The following is a 20,289-nucleotide window of genomic DNA, read 5'->3' as shown; positions in this document are numbered from 1 at the left end:
CTTCTTTCATGTCCTCACAACAGGCTTACAGAGCTTTACTTCCTGCTTGTATGAAGGAATCAGATGGACCATGACGTGTTGAACTTGGTCAGAGTGGCCCAGCTGCACTTGGCCCCTCTGACCAAGTTCAACAAAAAACCAGGATGGATGTGGCCGGTTCAGGTAACACAAATGACGTCCCTTCTACACTGAATGAATCAGACGAAGGAGGAACAAATATCAACCTTCTGTGTGTGTCTGACTGAACTCCTCCTTGGACTTCCTCCTCGTCTCTCCCCCCTGTTCATCCCTGGAGGTGAAAACTTTGAAATGTGTTTTCATGGCCCTGGTTCTCTAAAACTGAACAGTAGATACTAACAGGATACAGCACAGAGAGTAGGGACTGTCTACTGACTGTGTTGGCACTTTGTAATTCAGATGCACCCCTTGAAGATGTTTGTCCTCTCCTCTGAAAGGCTTCTTCTGTTCTGAACTATCTGGTGGGCGGAGCCTCTGTGGATGACCATCAGAGTCGGTAGCTGAGTCGTTGAGCTAGTTTCAGCTCGAGTCGTTATCTCCCCCAGTCGTCTGTGGGTCGTTTGAAAGGTTTTTTCTTTTTCAATTCAAAGCGTTTTCCTTTCTCTCAGGAGGAACCCAGGGTTAGTGTGAGCATATATTTGTGTTTGTTTGGTAGGGATCACATTATCTACACAGTTATGTAAGCTGTTACTACATCACTAACTACTTACTACAACATCAAACTAACATACTTCATCAGCTCTTCAGGACAGGATTCTGCACTCCACTTCCATCTGAAGGACTAAGGACTCTCCTGTGAGGAGGACAAAGTCCACATCCTGGACAGGGAAGACCGTTGGTTTGAAAGAGATGTCAAAGAAGCCATCTATGTTAAGGTGGGAAACCCTCCCTTCACTGAGGTGGTGGTCTGAGACACCATCTTTCATTGACTACTCTAACTCTTTACTGGCAGGTCTTCCTACATGCACTATCAAACCTCTGCAGATGATCCAAAATGCAGCAGTGTGATTGGTCTTCAACCTCCCTAAAAGAGCGCATGTCCCTCCTCTGTTCATCTCCTTACACTGGCTCCCAGTTACTGCTCACATCAGATTTCAAACTCTGCTGCTGGCTTACAGTCACAGAAACGTCTCCTCCTTACCTAAACTCTATAATCCAGTTCTACACTCCCTCCGCCCTCTACGCTCTGCCAATGAAATGCGTCTGATCCAACCTTCACTACAGGGTCCTAAGACTCTAACTGGACTCTTGTCCTCTGTCGCCCCCCGGTGGTGGAACAAACTTCATTTGATCTGCAGAGTCTGTTTGCACCTTTAAGAAAAAGCGAAAGACCCAGCTCTTTCAAGAATACCTCTGACCTTAATGAGGACGATGCTCTCCATAGATGATGATGGTTTCTCTTTGTGGCGATGACTTAAAGATGGTTTCTGTTCTGCTTAGAGCTCTGAAGAACTGCAGTCAATGTTCTGCTTTGCCTGTGGTCACTTCCTGTCAGCCCCTGTTTGTCCAATCAGAGTTAAAGCTGATCGTTTGCTCTTCCTGACGTTGTTTCCTCTTTTTTAGATCCTTGCTTGTGTTGTGCTTACTCTCTGATGTATGTTGAGGGCTGCAGTTGCTCAGTCTGTAGGGACTTGGGTTTCCAATGCTTCCAGTGGGGCAGCCGCTGCACTGACATTTCTCCATTAATGGAGATTCAGGCCTGTGTGTGTGAGAAGCATGTCTCTACAACAACAGAGTGTGAACCACAACTTCCCCCTCTGGGATTAATAAAGTATTTAAAATAAAAGAAGTAAAATGTTGTTGTTGCTAAGTGAATTGTAGAATCACCATCTCTCACCTAGCTACAATGCTGTTTTGAATTCTCTCAGCCCAGTCCCACCTTGGAACATGTGACCCAAACGACCCACAGATAACTGGGGGAGGTGATGACTCGAGGCGTAAGTAGGTCAACGACTCAGCTAACGACTCTGATGGGAGTCATCCTTGATCATTGGTATGCTAATGATCCACAGAGGCTTATATTTCTAGCTCCGTCCTCCAGATAGTTTAGAAGTGAAGAAGCCTTTTGGAGGAGAGGTGAAACGTCTTCAAGATCTTCAACCAGTCCAGTTGTCTTTGGATCAAGCTTTGACTTTTCCTTCTGGGAGTCTTGGATGTGGGGTCAGATGTCCGGGTTTCAGGATCTTAAAGAGCTCTTCAGACGGCGGCTGCTCGCTGCGGTTATCACAGATATATCAGAACAAACAACAACAAGTGGATACGAAGAGGAGCTCCACCGACAAAGAAAACTGCTGCAGGTCATGTTGGTGAGTAAAGAAGAGTTTCCATCTGAGCAGCAGGAGTGGAGCCACATTCTGGACCAGGAGAACACTAAGCCCCAACACATTAAAGAAGAACATGAGGAAGTGTGGATCAGTCAGCTTCAAGGACTGGAGGAGGCTGATTCCACCAAGTTCTCCTTCACTCCTAAGAATGAGGTCAAGACTGAAGACACTGATGAACCAGAGACTGATGTCAAGACTGAAGACTCTGATGAATCTCAGATTGTTGACATTGATGATTGGCATGATACAAGAGAAAAACTGACAGACCTAAACTTAAAAAAGAAGAAAATAAAGACTGAAAAGAGACCATATATGTGTTCTGAGTGTGGTACAACTTTTACCCAGAGAGGAAATCTCAGTCAACACAAGTTGGTTCACACTGGAGAGAAACCATTTAGCTGCTCTGAGTGTGGTAAAAGTTTTACCCAAAGAGGAAATCTGACACAACACATGTTGGTTCACAGTGGAGAGAAACCCTTCAGCTGCTCTGTTTGCAGTAAATTATTTTATCAAAAAGTAACCCTAACCAAACACATGATGGTTCACAATGGAGAGAGACCCTTCAGCTGCTCCGAGTGTGGCACAAGTTTTACCCAAAGAGGAGGTCTGACCCAACACATGTTGGTTCACACTGGAAAGAAACCCTTCAACTGCTCTGAGTGTGGGAAAAGCTTTACCCAAAGAGGAAGTCTGACCAGACACGTTGGTTCACAATGGAGAGAGACCCTTCAGCTGCTCCGAGTGTGGTAAAAGCTTTACCCAAAGAGGAAGTCTGACCAGACACAAGTTAGTGCACAGTGGAGAGAAACGCCTTCTGCTGCTTTGAGTGTGGTATAATGTTTCATTCTAAGGTACATCTGACCCAGCACGTTAGTTCACACTGAAGAGAAACCTTTCAGCAGCTCTGAGTGTGGGAAAAAAATTAGATTTAAGGGATGTCTCACCAGACACATGATCACTCACACTGGAGAGAAATGCTAATCCTGTTCAATGGTAAAAGATCCAAAGTGATATAAGTGAACAACATGACTAATGTGTATTCATCAGTATGTATTGACTAACAGATGTATAAAGGCTATTAGAAAGGGATATAAGACAGTTCTATTATCAGAAGTCTGTCTCTACTTTGTTGACATTGATGTGTTGTTGCTGACATATGAAGCAGTAAGTTGGGAGCAGCTATGATGTTTGAATGAAAAGGCTTTATATGAAACAGTTACAGTGTAAGGATCCTTCTTCTCTCCTGATATCTTCTCTTCTTTCTGTCACTCTGTTTCCTTGGAGGCTGCTGTGTTAAGTAGCTCAAGTTCTTCACACAGCTCATGTGTAACCTTGTAATAAATAAACTGATGGAGAGTGAGAGAGTCTACTTGTTATTTTGTGTCTAGAGTCTAAAGTCTCTTTGGTCAAGAAAAGGAGTTCAGCAGATCCTGATGCAGAGTGACCACAGTCAGATCAGGTCCACGTTGAGTTCACTGAAGACCTTTAACCCTCAATAAGAATCCTGCAGTCAGAATACAAAATCAATAAAATGCACAGGATGAAAGAAGAGTGCAGAGGATACTGGGCACAAAACTGCAGCAGCCTTTGAACACAAACTGAATGAACACACCTGGAGATGTCATCTGTCATGCTGGATTTACTCCACAAATTGTTAGAAGAAACAATCAAAAAGCATGATAACCTTCAGTTTGTAGAACTGAATGGAATATGGAAACAAACCCTTCAATTGTGTGAATATTTGTTCTGGTATCATTTCTGTCTTTGGCTTCCTTTTTGCTGCTTCACTGTGTTCAAAAGGCCAGCTCCACTTGGACTGTTCTAAACCTCCCTCCAACAGTGGTAGGTTCAGACTCTGTAGTGTCTGGCAGTGTTTGAAGGAGAGAGATCGGAGAGTTAAGAGTTCATTTTTTTAAGAGTGACAACGTTAGAGAAAAGGGTGCTACTTAGTTTGATTTTATGCTTTGTGTGTCCATTGAATTATAAGTACATTTAAAAGTTAGTCAGTGATAAATCATCATTTTCAGAGTTAATTGCTTAGTGTTTGATGTTAATATTGTCATGTTTTGGTTTGTTTGTGTCTCTTCCCCACGTGTGTGTGTTTTGTTTTCCCTTTCTGTCACTCCCTCTGCGTTTCCCTAACCTTCAATCAGTGTCCACAGGTGTGGCTCATGACAATCACCGGGTTACTTAAGATGGCTCCTGCCAGGAGGCCAGCACCAGATTATTGTTGTTCCACAGTGGTTAGTAGCTCTCCGTGTTCTCTCGTGTTTTCAGTGCTCCTGAAGGAAAGAAAAGTGCTTTGAAGGAAAGAAAAAGAAAAAACATCTGGTTTAGATACAGTGTGAACAGTACAGAGTCAGCAAACCTCTAATCCCAGTCAAGTCTCCAGTCCCAAGAACTCAAGTCCCAGTCAGTGAAGATAAATCCAAGTCCAGTCCCCATGACCTGTTAATATCAGTTCATATCAAGCCTCAGGTTTCTGGCTGAGGGCTTCACGTATACTGGACTAGTTCTCCCAGGTGTGCAGTAATTAACTGTCTTTGTGATGGGGGACTGATGACTAGTACTTCAGATTTTGTGTGGTGAGTTGTAAAAAGTTGTGTGACATCCAAGAGTTTCTTTCTGAAAGGCCCCTTTAGACACACAGCTGTGTTGCTTTACAGTGAACCATTCATTTCAAAGCAAAATGTGGTGTGTGAGTGGAGGGTCCATGGAGTCACTGTCTCTGTAACTGTGACACTCATTGATGTTCCTCCACTCATTTGCACCATTGAGTTAGGATTGGCCAGCTTAGACTGCACTGTGTCTACCTCCTGGAAAGAGCATTGAAGACAGCAACTTCAACTTGAAAGCATCTACTTTTGGTGACAGCTTTATCCCATTCAGGTCCAGGAAAAGTTCCTGAAGCAGCTCAAAGGTGTAGCACAGAGCCGAGGGCTATGCAAGGTTGAGGGCATCAATCAGTCCCATAAGCAACATGCAAGCTTTGGATGTGCTGCTGCATCCTGTCAATACCTCCTTCCCTTCAAGAAGAATGGAAACATCTACTGGTTCTTCTCCATCAGTACCATGGACCACCAGGATCTGGACTATGTGTTGAGTGGCATCACTGTGACTGTCCTCCTGCAGAAAATTCAAAACTATATGTGGCATTCTATAGACTATTACAAGAAGTGTTGTAAGAAGTATCTTAAAGTCATGCCTGAGTCAAAGTCTTTACATTTGGTGGTAAAATACGACTTTGATGCAGAACAACATGTGATTCAAATCACCTGGACATGTGGTACTCAAGTACAGCTCTTCAGCTATTTGATATGATACTGTGCTAAGAACAATGTGATAACAGACTGATGTGTAAAACAAGGACACAGACATGTGGAGCATACATGTATTTACATGTATTTGTTTAGTAGGACAAGCTCAAATGGGTTGCATGAATACTGAGTTTATTTTTCTGGTTAAAGTCAAAGTTTCTTCACTCAAAGATTATTTCATGAAACAATGAAACCTTTCTGTGTTTGTTGTTTCTTGCTCTACCAAAAACATAGTGAAGTGTGCCTTCAAAGCCAGGTATAAGTGAGTTTAGAAATGAAGAGGTAAGCAGGTTTAGCAGGCAGTCTTCTTTCTCACCAAGGTGTGGTATGAGTCCGTCACGTCTCAGCTCAGTGCCTGGGTTCTGTGAAAACAGTAATAGTGTCAGTTCCAAAGAATCCTTGTACACAAGAAAGCATCATGTCAGAAGATATGAATACCTGTGCAGTGAGCAGTGGTTTGTTTTCAAAGAGCAGAGAAGGAGAAGGATGTTACACAGAGTGAGAATTTGTGTTGTGGAGGACAGGGACAGAATGTGTGTGAAACAGGAAGCCTTTAAATCCAACAGAGCGGACTCAGTTGATCCAGATGGGGCCTCAGCCTGGTCTCCACAACACCTCCCCTGCTCTCATCAGGCCAGTAAGCTGGGCTGTATAGTGGTCCAGTTTGGACATGAAGCTTTGCTCCAGATAAATCCTAGTTATTCTCTGAAACTCCTCCTTGATCTGAAATGACAAGGATTCAGAAGTACGACAGTAGTTCATGGTAAATCAGTGACTCATGAATTCTACAGGCGTTTTGAATGCAGGTCAGGGTGAAAAGCAGCAAGCAGCCACTTCTTCAAATCATCAACTTGGAGACAGAGAAACATTTGGCCTCTGCTTTGAACTTTGAGAGAGAAGTCTGTTTAAAGGTTCTTCATGTTCATGCATTGATACAGGAATCCTACACAACATATGTCCATAAATACATTCTTGTTACAGCCTTAAAGGAACAGAGAACATTACAAAGGCTATACACATTCATCTAGCACAGATTCACAACACAGAGCAGGCCATCTCTCTTTGAGTTCATGGCTGCTGGACTTCAACCCACAACCTCATGCCTTCAACAGGAACAGGTTTTTTCTGGACTTCCTGATCTTGACTTCCTTAAGAAGCTGCTGTCTCTCCATCTCAACACTGTCCCTACTTTCTCCACTTGGGTGTGGAGGAAGGTGGTTGACCTCCGCCCTCTTTGCTCTCTTGACATTTTTTGCAGGATTTTTCTCAGCAGGGGATTTCCTTGGTGATATCAAGCTCAGGACCAGGTACTTCACGCCTTCTCATTTTGGAACAGTAATTAGCCATCTTGTATTTCAGGCGCTGCTGCCACCCGTACATGCCTGAAAATGAGCTGCCAGCTTCTCTAAGGCATGGAGGCTTTTTTACCAGAGCTTCTACAACTGCCAATATTTGAGGAGCAGTAGGATAGGCAGTGAAGTGGAATATTTGCTCAGCAAGTTTCTCAAGTATGTCAGAGTTCATGCTTGGATTCTGAAGGAGGGAGCCATCATTTTCATAAGCCACATGTCCTGCTTGAAGGAGGATGTCAACATGAAATGAAAAGGTGGGTATCACAACATGAGTTGGCCATGGTTCAGATGGATGCTCTGGTGGCTGTGCTAGAATGATGGTGTCAGATGAGCTAACCGAGGAACTGTCATCCAGGAAAGACAGAGTCATGGAGTCGGGAGTGGAGGATGCAGCAGCTTCATTGATGGGGCTCAATGTGAGAAGAACAGACTGTCCCCACTGGCTGCCTATAGGCAGCCAGTGGGAACTTATCAGTGAGCTGTGACTGCTCAATGACTTTAACTATGCTTGTTGTATCTAAGCTGAAACATCTAAAATGCTCCTAGTACACCTTTATTTTTACATTCATTCAACATGTTTAGTTTGATCACTTTTTATTCATGTTTCCATCAGCTTCTCTTTCTTCAATGGTCAAATCCATAATAAGACTTCCTCCTTCCACACACTCATTTTCAACACATGAATACATTGTGTACATGTAATCTGAGCTGACACAATCTAGTTCTGACTGAAACTTCACATGTATTTGTAGACATGAGTTTAATTCTTATATTTGACTACAGCACCACGTTGATGGAATCAGTGTAATGAGTCCAGTTTGTGTCTTTTTGTAAAGACAGTCTGAATGTTCTTCTCTTGATTGACAGCTGAGGTTTCAACATGAAGACGATCTCTGCTGCCTCTGATCACACAAACACTTTGATTTCTTGTCCTGAATCTTCAAATCAAAGAGTCAAACTTCCTTCAGGGAGAAATGGAGGGTGTGCCCTGTGATCACCTGTTGGTATGTTGATGAACCAGCTCTGCTGTTTCCTGCTCTCAGTAGTTTGGACTCTGACTCTGTCCCAGTCTGACGCAGATCTGTTCTCTGTTGAAGGTAAGAGACACTTTGACCTGTTTTTAAGACTCTCTGTTTAAGTGTCTAAAGAGCTGTAAGCTAACAGTTAGCCACCAGCTTCATTAGCTGCTCTGACTACAGTAGAAGTACAAGAGACACAATGATCCTCAGTTAGCATGCAGGCTATGCTAACATGCTAACAGTACAGTGTTACACAGCAGAGGGAGGGTGTGGAGTCAGGCCTAAAAATAATCACTCCATCAGATCAACTGGTTCCACTACTTCTCTGAAACTGGACAGTTGCCAAGCAACACAAACACTGGTCTGTCTGCACCCAGAGCAGAGATCAGCACAGAGCAGAGAGCTTCTTCTGCACATTAAAGTTTATTAAAGTTTCCCCTCTAACAGGGTCAAAGTTGCTTCTAGAGCAGGAGGGGAAAATGTCATAAAGAGAGGAGGTCAAACCTCCGACTGGATTTGATTGGCTGCTTTGAGTGACATTGATTTGATGCGATTCTGCTGCTTGATCAGAAGAGTTGAAAATGTTTGTTGCACACTTGTACACAAAAAACCAAGCGTGCATGGGATTTTTATGATTCTTTGACTTTGGTCTGAAACCCAGAGACACAAACACATCAACTCAGCGTGACTCTGGGACATCTGGGTGGACTGAGCTATGCATGGCAGCAAAGACCCCTGTGCTGCCCTGAGCTGCCCCAAAAGTGCCTGTGTGATACTTCCTTGATCCATCCACAGATATTGCACCTAAAATATGACACTGCCTTTGTACAGAAATAACTACCAGTCTGACTGAACAAGATGATAAATCACATGTTTAAAATCATATGTGAGGGGGGGCTAGTGTCCAAGAACATGGCTGAAATAATACGGGCCTCACATGTTTTAAATGTGATGAGCTTTACAAACTGCTGTAAAAATGTGTCTGACAGCATGAAAGAAGAGCGCCTGAACCCGCGCTGTTCCAAAGGAAAACCAGGATTTATCTGGAGCCGCTTTTCTACAGAAACGTCTCCGTGTGATCGGGTACTAAGAGAGCTTTCTTACTGTCATTGAAAACTTTGAGCCACTGCTGTGATTCAGAGTTTGTCTGGAGGGCCCCCTGCTGGCCTGGCTGACACAAGACTTACAGGAGAATATAAATGTTGGAATTCAACCAAATCAAAATATGAACTAATAATGACAGAAATGATAAAAGAGTCATGAATGTCCAAATGATCAATGTTCAGGGAACCTTCAGCCAGTGTTGTACAGTCATGTGATTCATTAACTAAAGGTGTCCTCACATGTGACATATTATATCTATTATAGATTAGTATCATCCAATAATGGCTCACTGACACAGAGCATCGTGATGATGACGATGATGAAGGTGTGTCCTCCACAGGTGAAGCTCTTTGACTGGATGTGACTCCAGCAGCTGAACTGGGTCAGTGTTGCCATAGTGACAGAGGTCAGCTCTTCCAGCAGGGGGCGCTCTGCTATGGATCAGTGTGAGGACACAGAGGAGGGAGTCCCTCCCTCTAAAACCTCTCTGTGTGAGGAACAGGAAGCTCTGAGGTGAGATCACCATCTCTAACTGTCCATGACTCTTCTCCATGTCACAGTATCCCTCCACCTTCATCACTCCATCATCATCATCATCATCATCATCATCAGTGTCTCAGCTGCTGCTCACAGTAACTAATAATGTAGTGTGTTTGTATCAGGATGCAGGACCAGAAAGCAGACTGTCCTGGACCCAGCTGTGTGTCCATGAAGAGTGACTGGTCTAAAGGTCATCTTATTCACTTTAAAGATGGACGTGGTGCTGATGGAAGGTGAGCTCTGAAAAGTCAAGTTTATTTCCTGATTTTGTTTGAAGACTCATACCTCTTACACCCTTTCAGCTCTCAGGTAGAATTTTGGACCACTCTTCTTTTACAAATTGCTCCAGGTGTCTCAGATTTGAAGGATGTCTTGTTGCAACAGCCATGTTTAGGTCTCTCCATATGTGTTAATGGGATTTAGATCCAGAGACAGCAAAAACAATCCTAAAACATGATTGAACCTCCACCATGTTTGACTCTTTGACTCTTGTGTGTTCTTTTCCTTGTAGGCCTCATTCTGTTTTCTGTAAACAGTAGATGTGCTTTTCCAAAAAGCTCTACCTTAGTCTCGTCTGTCCACAAAACCTCCCAGAAGGATTGAGGCTTACTCAGGTCCATGTTTGCAAACTCCAGTCTGGCTTCTTTCTGTCTCTTAGTCAGCAGTGGGGTTCTCCTCGGTCTCCTGTCATAGCGCTTCTTCTCATTCAGATGACGACGTCTGGTCCGAGCTGACACTTCAGCACCCTGAGTCTGCAGGACACCTTGAATTTGTGTAGAAGTTGACTGAGGATGTTTATCCACCATACGTCCGGGGAGATTAGCCACAGTGCCATGGATGATAAACTTCTTGATTATATTACAGTAGACAAAGGAACCTCAGGATCTCTGGAGATGGTCTTGTATCCTTGAGATTGTTGATATTTTTCCATAATTGTTCTTACTAAGTACTTGTACGTAGTAAGAACGTACGTACGAGAATTACGAATTAAAGTACGAATTAAAGAACATTAAAGTACGTATGTACGTATGTACTTACGTACTTACGTTTAATCTCAGCTGAGATTAAACGAGCATCAACTGCTTGAAATAAAATGTTTTACCCAAGTGCTTGAGTCCAGTCTGAAGAATGTGAGGACAGACACAGTGTTGGCTGTATTCTGAGTGAGATACTGTTCTAATAGAAACAGAACTGTGGAGAACTTCAGCTCTGCCTCCTGATTACTGATGATCCATCTGCTAGTTTGAAATGGAACAATCTGATTAAAGATGATCTTTGTTCATGAAGCAGCTGTTTGTTTGTATCAGGATGCAGGACCAGAGACCAGACTCTCCTGGACCCACCTGTGTGTCCATGAAGAGTGACTGGTCTAAGGGTCGTCTTATGAACTTTAAAGATGGACGTGGTGCTGATGGAAGGCAAGAATTAAAAATCCAGTGAATGTTCTGACTCTGTGGTTCAAAGACTCATATCTTGGCTCAGAACTTCATCATATATGACCCATTGTTTTCTTGTGTAATATGTCCTGTCACAGAGTTCAACAGGAGAGCTCCCAGGTTCACAGAGATCCATCAGACCAGCAGGATCTCATAGACCTGGACTCCATCTTTATGGTCTGTTATTTCATAAACTACCATGACAAGAATGTAATGCTAAGTTATTGTTGTGTTTAGAGCAGCTGACCTTCAGACTAACACATGAACCACATGTTGAGTTCTACCACTTTATAGGAAATATCCAGTGTCTCCTTCTGTTCCAGCTGCTGGAGGAGAACATCGTCACCTTTGTGAAGAACGAGCTGAAGAGAGTCCAGAGGGCTCTGAGTCCAGATTACCCAGAATGCTTAGAGAGTCAGAGTGAGGATGAAGAGCAGAGGAGAAGCTGTAAAGAGGCATTTTTGAAGATCACTCTCCACTTCCTGAGGAGAATGAAGCAGGAGGAGCTGGCTGACTGTCTGCACAGCAGTAAGAACATCTGAGCAGATTTCACATTTTAGAAAAAGGACAAAGAGGTTTAAACTCAGATAGTCATGTGATCTATATCAGGATCTGTTCATTGATCTCACTTCTGTCTTTATTCAGGAACAGTCGCTGTAGAGTGCCGGCGTAAACTGAAATCTAACCTGAAGGAGAAGTTCCAGTGTGTGTTTGAGGGGATCGCTAAAGGAGGAAACCCAACCCTTCTGAACCAGATCTACACAGAGCTCTTCATCACAGAGGGAGGGACTGGAGAGGTCAATGAGGAACACGAGGTCAGACAGATTGAAACAGCATCCAGGAAACCAGACAGAGCAGAAACAACCATCAGACAAGAAGACATCTTTAAAGCCCCACCTGGAAGAGATGAACCAATCAGAAGAGTGATGACAAAGGGAGTGGCTGGCATCGGGAAAACAGTCTTAACACAGAAGTTCACTCTGGACTGGGCTGAAGACAAAGCCAACCAGGACATACACTTCACATTTCCATTCACTTTCAGAGAGCTGAATGTGCTGAAAGAGAAAAAGTTCAGCTTGTTGGAACTTGTTCATCACTTCTTTCCTGAAACCAAAGAAGCAGGAATCTGCAGGTCTGAAGAGTTCCAGGTGGTGTTCATCTTTGACGGTCTGGATGAGTGTCGACTTCCTCTGGACTTTAAAAACAACCAGACCCTGACTGATGTCACAGAGTCCACCTCAGTGGATGTGCTGCTGACAAACCTCATCAGGGGGAAACTGCTTCCCTCTGCTCGTCTCTGGATAACCACACGACCTGCAGCAGCCAATCAAATCCCTCCTGAGTATGTTGACATGGTGACAGAGGTCAGAGGGTTCACTGACCCACAGAAGGACGAGTACTTCAGGAAGAGATTCAGAGATGAGGAGCAGGCCAGCAGGATCATCTCCCACATCAAGACATCCAGAAGCCTCCACATCATGTGCCACATCCCGGTCTTCTGCTGGATCACTGCTACAGTTCTGGAGGATGTGCTGAAGACCAGAGAGGGAGGGGAGCTGCCCAAGACCCTGGCTGAGATGTACATCCACTTCCTGTTGGTTCAGTCCAAACTGAATAACATCAAGTATGATGGAGGAGCTGAGACAGATCCACACTGGAGTCCAGAGAGCAGGAAGATGATTGAGTCTCTGGGAAAACTGGCTTTTGAGCAGCTGCAGAAAGGAAACCTGATCTTCTATGAGTCAGACCTGACAGAGTGTGGCATCGATATCAGAGCAGCCTCAGTGTACTCAGGAGTGTTCACACAGATCTTTAAAGAGGAGAGAGGACTGTACCAGGACAAGGTGTTCTGCTTCATCCATCTGAGTGTTCAGGAGTTTCTGGCTGCTCTTCATGTCCATCTGACCTTCATCAACTCAGGAGTCAATCTGATGTCAGAGAAACAAACAACATCCAGGTGGTCTAAAGTATTCAGAGAAAAACATGACCCAACACTTTTATACCAGAGTGCTGTGGACCAGGCCTTACAGAGTCCACATGGACACCTGGACTTGTTCCTCCGCTTCCTCCTCGGTCTTTCTCTAGAGACCAATCAGAGTCACATACGAGGTCTGCTGACACACACAGGAAGTGGCTCACAGACCAATCAGAAAACAGTCAAGTACATCAAGAAGAAGATCAGTAAGGATCTGTCTGCAGAGAAAAGCATCAATCTGTTCCACTGTCTGAATGAACTGAATGATCGTTCTCTAGTGGAGGAGATCCAACAGTCCCTGAGATCAGGATGTCTCTCCACAGATAAACTGTCTCCTGCTCAGTGGTCAGCTCTGGTCTTCATCTTACTGTCATCACAAAAAGATCTGGACGTGTTTGACCTGAAGAAATACTCTGCTTCAGAGGAGGCTCTTCTGAGGCTGCTGCCTGTGATCAAAGCTTCAAACAAAGCTCTGTACGTGCTGACATAACTATCCAGGTTAAATGTAGTTCTCTTTATTCAGAAATAACAACTATGGTTTGTAATTGTTTTTAATTGTGTCTTCTGAATCCTCTTCAGGCTGAGTGGCTGTCAGCTCTCAGAGAGAAGCTGTGAAGCTCTGTCCTCAGTCCTCAACTCCCAGTCCTCTAGTCTGAGAGAGCTGGACCTGAGCAACAACAACCTGCAGGATTCAGGAGTGAAGCTGCTGTCTGCTGGACTGAAGAGTCCTCTCTGTAGACTGGACACTCTCAGGTTAGTGTGCAGGTTTTTTTGAAAATGAATGATGCTCTAAGTTTTTAATAGCTTAATTTATTAATTCATTTATTGACTGGTTGAAATCCTCTTCAGGCTGAGTGTCTGTCAGCTCTCAGAGAGAAGCTGTGAAGCTCTGTCCTCAGTCCTCAGCTCCCAGTCCTCTAGTCTGAGAGAGCTGGACCTGAGCAACAACAACCTGCAGGATTCAGGAGTGAAGCTGCTGTGTAGTGGTTTAGAGACTCTGCATTGTACACTGGAAATGCTCAGGTCAGGACTTGTTCACTAAATGTCTACCCAATTAGCTTGTATGTACTTATTTTATATTTTCATTTACCTACAAAAAACATCCTCTTCAGGCTGAGTGGCTGTCAGCTCTCAGAGAGAAGCTGTGAAGCTCTGTCCTCAGTCCTCAGCTCCCAGTCCTCTAGTCTGAGAGAGGTGGACCTGATCAACAACAACCTGCAGGATTCAGGAGTGAAGCTGCTGTCTGCTGGACTGAAGAGTCCTCTCTGTAGACTGGACACTCTCAGGTTAGTGTGCAGCTGCTACAGATTGTTCCCAGTAGAGTAAATGTTGATCAGTATCAGATTATAAAGTTGACTCTGTTCAGCTGCATGGTTATGTCTGGATGTTACTGGTAAAACAGCTGAGAATGGACCTGTGTGTGTGTGTGTGTGTGTGTGTGTGTGTGTGTGTGTGTGTGTGTGTGTGTGTGTGTGTGTGTGTGTGTGTGTGTGTGTGTGTGTGTGTGTGTGTGTGTGTGTGTGTGTGTGTGTGTGTGTGTGTGTAGTCTGTCAGGCTGTCTGATCACAGAAGAAGGTTGTGCGTCTCTGGCCTCAGCTCTAAGCTCCTCCCCCCTGAGAGAGCTGGACCTGAGCTACAATCATCCAGGAGAAGGAGGAGAGAAGCTGCTGTCTGCTGGACTGGAGGATCCACACTGCAGACTGGAGACACTGAGGTACAGACAGACACACAGAAGCTGTCTCACTGTTTCTGAATGATGAACTCTGCTTCTTGTCTGATGGTGATTTAAATGAAGATGGATGAAGGAGATTCTGATCTGGTTTCTTCCTCCAGGTTGGACCATGGTGGACTGCACAGACTGAAACCTGGTCTGAGGAAGTGTGAGTGTGTTTTCATTTCTCTTCATCAGAACACAGCAGCACATGTTGGATGATGGAAGTAACACAAAGTGATGATAAAAGTGAGGGTGATGGAAACTGATGAGAGTTGAAATATTACACAATAAAAGATGTCAACTGAAATAAAAGTGATAATCCAGAGATTAGAAAATGACCATTCATCACATCCAACAGAAATGTAGAGTTTACAACGTGCTGTTTTGTGACTTTGACATTCATGGTTTGGATGTTGGCTGCTGGCCGGATGCTCCTGGTCAAGCTTGTGGAGCTCATCACATTTAAAAACAACAGAAACTATATTTGATTTGATGTCATTTCCATAAACATGTAAATATGCAGAGTCTCCACCATCAAGTTCTCTGCTCTAAAACATCCAGAGTTGAATACACTGATGAAATAGAAAGAGAAAACCTTTAAAGACATGAGCTAGCTCTCCTCCTCGTCTTCTGGCTGTGCACACAGTAAAGGTCAAAGGTTGAGCAGTTCCATGAATGAACCTTTGAATTTCACTTCTCAATCATTTCAACACTACAGATATAGATAGACACAGAAACATTTGGACTGCTTCATATTTCACATCACATGAGTTTTCACCTCCTCCTTTCTTCTCATCACTTTCTGTGACTTCCACCCTCGAGGCTCCTTTCCTTCAATGACAACACAAACAGTTTGTGTTGACAACCATCAATGATGACTAGGATTATATTTGACTCTATTTCCATCAAAGCATTTGGATCAAATCCAGCTGAACTTCATGAAATGTGGATGTTTGTATTTGTTGACAGGACTCGTCACTTTTAAATTTAAGTCCAAAGAAAAATTTCAGTCAGAACTGAGTTTCTGTTTTTGTCTCTGTGGATTCAAAGATTTTAGAATTCAGATCAAAACACGCAAACAAAGTGAACACAGTGATCCAACATATCTGACATTAGAGTCCATGAAGATCAATAATAAATATGTGTTTAGAGTTGATCACAACAGATAGAATAAAGTCTGATGAAACAGCTGATTAGTCTGATGGATCACGGTGGCTTCAAACTGCTCTTCTTCTTCTTCTTCTTCTTCTTCTTCTTCTTCTTCTTCTTCTTCTTCTTCTTCTTCTTCTTCTTCTTCTTCTTCTTCTTCTTCTTCTTCTTCTTCTTCTTCTTCTTCTTCTTCTTCTTCTTCTTCTTCTTCTTCTTCTTCTTCTTCTTCTTCTTCTTCTTCTTCTTCTTCTCCTTCTCCTTCTTCTTCTTCTTCTTCTTCTTCTTCTAAAGCTTTCTGTTGACTGACGGGTGGACACACTAAAGAAGGGCTGGCTCAGATGAAAATATGATCACATTATGTTTTAAATATTGATCTTGATGAATCTAAATCAAGATGTGTAGTGTGAATATTTGTCAGGATGTGTGCTGTTCACGTCCATAGAAGTGACATGATGACACCAAGGAGGAGAACAGGAGTTCACTTTCAGCTCCACTTTTGGATTTCTGTCTTTGGATCAGACCTCCACTTTATTTACTGCAGCTCAAACTGGAGTTTACACTGTGAAGTGGGCGTGTCCTTCTCCTCTCTGTGTGATAGGCTGCTCCATCTTTATCCAGTGTCTTGTTGTTATTGACATCATGTGTCTCCTATGGAGACAGTTTGATGTCCCAGCCACAGACACAAGGATTGATTCAGGCTGTGACTACATCACATTGTGTGTGACAGTGAAAGTGGAAATGAGGCTCCTGTTGGTGCTGAATGTGACCTCTGAGGACAGAACAGTTGGAGACAGCAGATGGTTCACAGCTTCTTTGTGCTGCTCTTTGATTAGTCAGACTTTATTCACTGCATGTGTTTGTTGGTTTGGATCTCTATTCATCTCAGCTCCACACATCCTGACTGTAATAAGAAACACATTAAAAAGGTCTGATGACTGACAGCTACAGCTGCCAAACACAAACTGACATTTTAAAGTCAAATATCTGAAGTCATAAACCTGCAGAAACATTATAGTTACAGATATTTACATTAAAGGCTCTGCAGGAACTGATTATGATCAAACACCTTCAATAAAGTGACAAGGCCAAAAGTTCTGCAGAAAAAGAACATTTAAGCACAAGATATATCTAGAGTCACTGTGCGTAGACATGTTCTTACTCTGCACATAAAATAAGTGCTCAGGCAAAATCACCGTCAGATTCATGACACGTGCGTACCAGCCAATTTAGTTCTCACCACCATGTGTATGTTAGTGAATCAGAATCATTGTAAATCATCAGGCGTGTTCCCACAGCCTGCAGTCAGCAAACTGACCCCGCCCCATCTTTCCATATAAGGACATCTGATTGGTGTATGAGGACGAGAGTGGAGAGGTGGAGACACGGAGAAGTTTTGAGGAGACGGCCCCTAAAGATCAAAGGAGCGGTGTGTCTGGGGCTTATATGTGGTTACAGAGAATTATACAGCTGCAGCAGGTGTTCGTGCATTCTTCTTCACACCTTGTGACGCTCTGATGAGCTCTCTTCTGAAGGCACCTTTCAGCAAGGCTGGATCTTTACTGTCTAAATCACAATCCTGTCTATGTTCCCTTCATGCTCTTAAATAGGCTCCGATCAATCAGCTGGTTTTATTAACAGATGTGATATTTTCATGTCAGTGTTAGTGGGAGTGGTCAACGATTCGATTTTAGATTAAAGGATGAAAAGGCATTTCATGATTACTTGTTTTACATTCAGTCACTACACAAGTTTATTCATGTTTTAACACTCGTCTTTTTAACAATACATATATATATATATATATATATATATATATATATATATATATATATATATATATATAAATATTTACTGAATGTATTTTCAAATGTTGTCTAAAGTGGTGGCAGTACGGCTGGAGGGCGTGATGACACAGCTCATCCACAAAGAGCAGACAGGATTTAGAGGACAGTGACAGAGTGCAGATAACATCAGAACATGAATCCATACCATGGAACTTGTTCAATGCTCAGAAGATCCTACTTTCATTATATCATGGATGCACAAAAGGCATTTGACAGAATGAAGTGGGAACATCTTTTTCACACGCTGAAGCAAATGACCTTTGGTGAGCTTTTTGATCAAATACATTCAAATCATGTCTGAGTCTCTTAAAACACAGGTTTAGACAAATGGAGTTGTGTCCAAGCCATTTCAGACAGGGCTGTCCTCTTTCCCCTCTTTTATTTGACTTGGCCATTGAACCCCGAGCTGTGGCAATTCACTCTAACAGGGAGCTCTGCTGTATACAGAGCACAACATGTGAACCTTTCCTTATATGCTGACCATTTCTTCATTTACATTACACAGCCAGAAAAGTCTGTGCCTCAGCTGCTCACAGTGTTAGAGGAGTATGCTACAATATCAGGCTACAAGCTGAATCATGAGAAGAGGGAAGTAATGCCCCTGAACCAAGTTGCTACCTGGAACCCCGGACCATTTGAATCTCACTTATAGCTGACAGCAGACAACCTTCAATACTTGAGCATTCAAAGTGTACGGCCCTTTCTGCACCTTCCAATGTACAGGCTTAGACAGCCAGATAAGTCCTCCAATAAGAACACAAGGCTGCTCTTTCATTGATTTGACTTGAGCTCCTTCTTCTTTGTTTTTTCTAAAACTTCAATATGACAAAGAGAATAAGAATATGTCAGTAGAGATGATAAATATATGTCTCCATGATGGTAGAATCAGTTCTTTTCAGTGTACTGAATCAGTAGAATCAGTTCAGTAAAGTGTTCAGTTCTTCTCAGTAGCTCTGTCTGTGAATCAGAATTGAATAAGCTGAAACACGGCCCAACGTTTCCTTCTGCTCTCCATCGTACTGAGAACAGCCGCTGCTGAATCATAAAGCAATGAGCTGAGAATTTAGTGGAAACTGAAAGCTGCTAAAAACAATCCCATGTATTTTCCCCGAGCGTTCTCTTCAGTACGTTCAGGGACACAAATCAGTGAGTGAGTGAGAGGAAGAGAGACTTGGAGGCAGAGCTCTGCTAACTGAAGGAGAGCTCTGCTCTTCATCTCAGTCACTCAGTGATTCAGTGAGGAGCAGCAGTATCCATAATCCATGTGAGAGGAACGTCTCTGCCTTCTCACCTTTTCTTCCCACAATGCAATGTGTCATGGCCATACCTCCATGACAGTGAGAACATTTCTATTGAAACTTTGATTGAAGTGCATGTAGGGAGTCAGTCCAGCAAGGCCCTGTCTTCTTGTCTCTGGTGTTGGGCCCAGCTCGGGCCCAGCTGTTGACTACAGTGGTTGGCCATTAGCCATCCCTGATGTTGGACATTGATTCATGCATTCACTCCTTTGATTTCATGACTTGTCATGTGCTGGGCTACTTGAATGTCACATGTGTTAGTGCTTGGGCATGATGGCTCAGTACTTAGTTAGTGTTGAATGTAAAGATGTCACATAAAGCTGTTGACAGTTTGAAACATGGTTCAAGTCTGACATGTTGTTATCAAAGTCATATCCAGAATGACAGAGTTTGAATGTCAGGTCCACAGAAACATCCAAGTCAGAAGATAGATGTTGAAATGAGAGAGAAACACGTCATATTGTTGGTATGGACAGAAACCTTTGTATAACAAGCTCCATTTAGAATGACAGAGTTTACATGTGAAGATACACACAGACATCAAAGTCACACTTACTATGGACATACACCTTTATATGAAGCACATCCATATTGAATGCACATCATTACTGTATTTTTACACTCATATGGATGTGATGTTAGAAAACAGAGTCAAATAAAGCTGAAAACAATCAAATAACAGGGGCTTGTTCATTTACACATCATGTCTGTAATCTGACAGTTTAGTGGATTTAAAAACAGAAGAGGACTTTTTAAATGGACAGTTATTGAGTGTAAAATGAGGATTTGATTACAGCATGGTAACTCCATGTGAAGTTGATTAGAAGTGGATGATTACATTTCAGTGGTGTCAAACATCATTCAGTGCTGAATATGAACTGTTTGATGGACTCTCAGTAAAGTTGTTGATGAATGAACAGATGATAACCTGCAGCTGTGTTGTGTCTCCTTCTCTCCATCAGACGCCTGTGAGCTGGAACTGGACACAAACACAGTGAGCAGAGACCTGAAACTGTCTGACAACAACAGGAAGGTGACATGTGTGGAGGAGCTTCAGTCATATCCTGATCATCCAGACAGATTTGAATACTATCAGCTGCTGTGTAGGACTGGTCTGACTGGTCGCTGTTACTGGGAGGTCGAGTGGAAAGGAGTGGTTCATGTATCAGTGAGTTACAGAGGAATCAGAAGGAGAGGAG

General features: G+C 43.1%; 1 protein-coding gene across 1 annotated transcript in view; it reads left to right on the top strand.

The window, feature by feature from the left end:
* Window positions 1–20,289, top strand: part of LOC306835072 (uncharacterized protein) — a 333,943-nt gene that overhangs the window by 176,092 nt on the left and 137,562 nt on the right. Inside the window, exons 7-10 of the mRNA XM_079361481.1 lie at window positions 13,665–13,844; window positions 13,941–14,108; window positions 14,198–14,371; window positions 14,632–14,799. Of these exons, the coding sequence (XP_079217607.1) occupies window positions 13,665–13,844; window positions 13,941–14,108; window positions 14,198–14,371; window positions 14,632–14,799 (690 nt within the window). The remainder of the gene's footprint in view (window positions 1–13,664; window positions 13,845–13,940; window positions 14,109–14,197; window positions 14,372–14,631; window positions 14,800–20,289) is intronic.

Source organism: Symphodus melops, assembly GCF_947650265.1.
Source record: "Symphodus melops genome assembly, chromosome: 14".
Lineage (NCBI taxonomy): Eukaryota > Metazoa > Chordata > Actinopteri > Labriformes > Labridae > Symphodus > Symphodus melops.
Note: the sequence above shows the minus strand (reverse complement) of the source record. Positions and strands in the feature narration are given on the sequence as shown.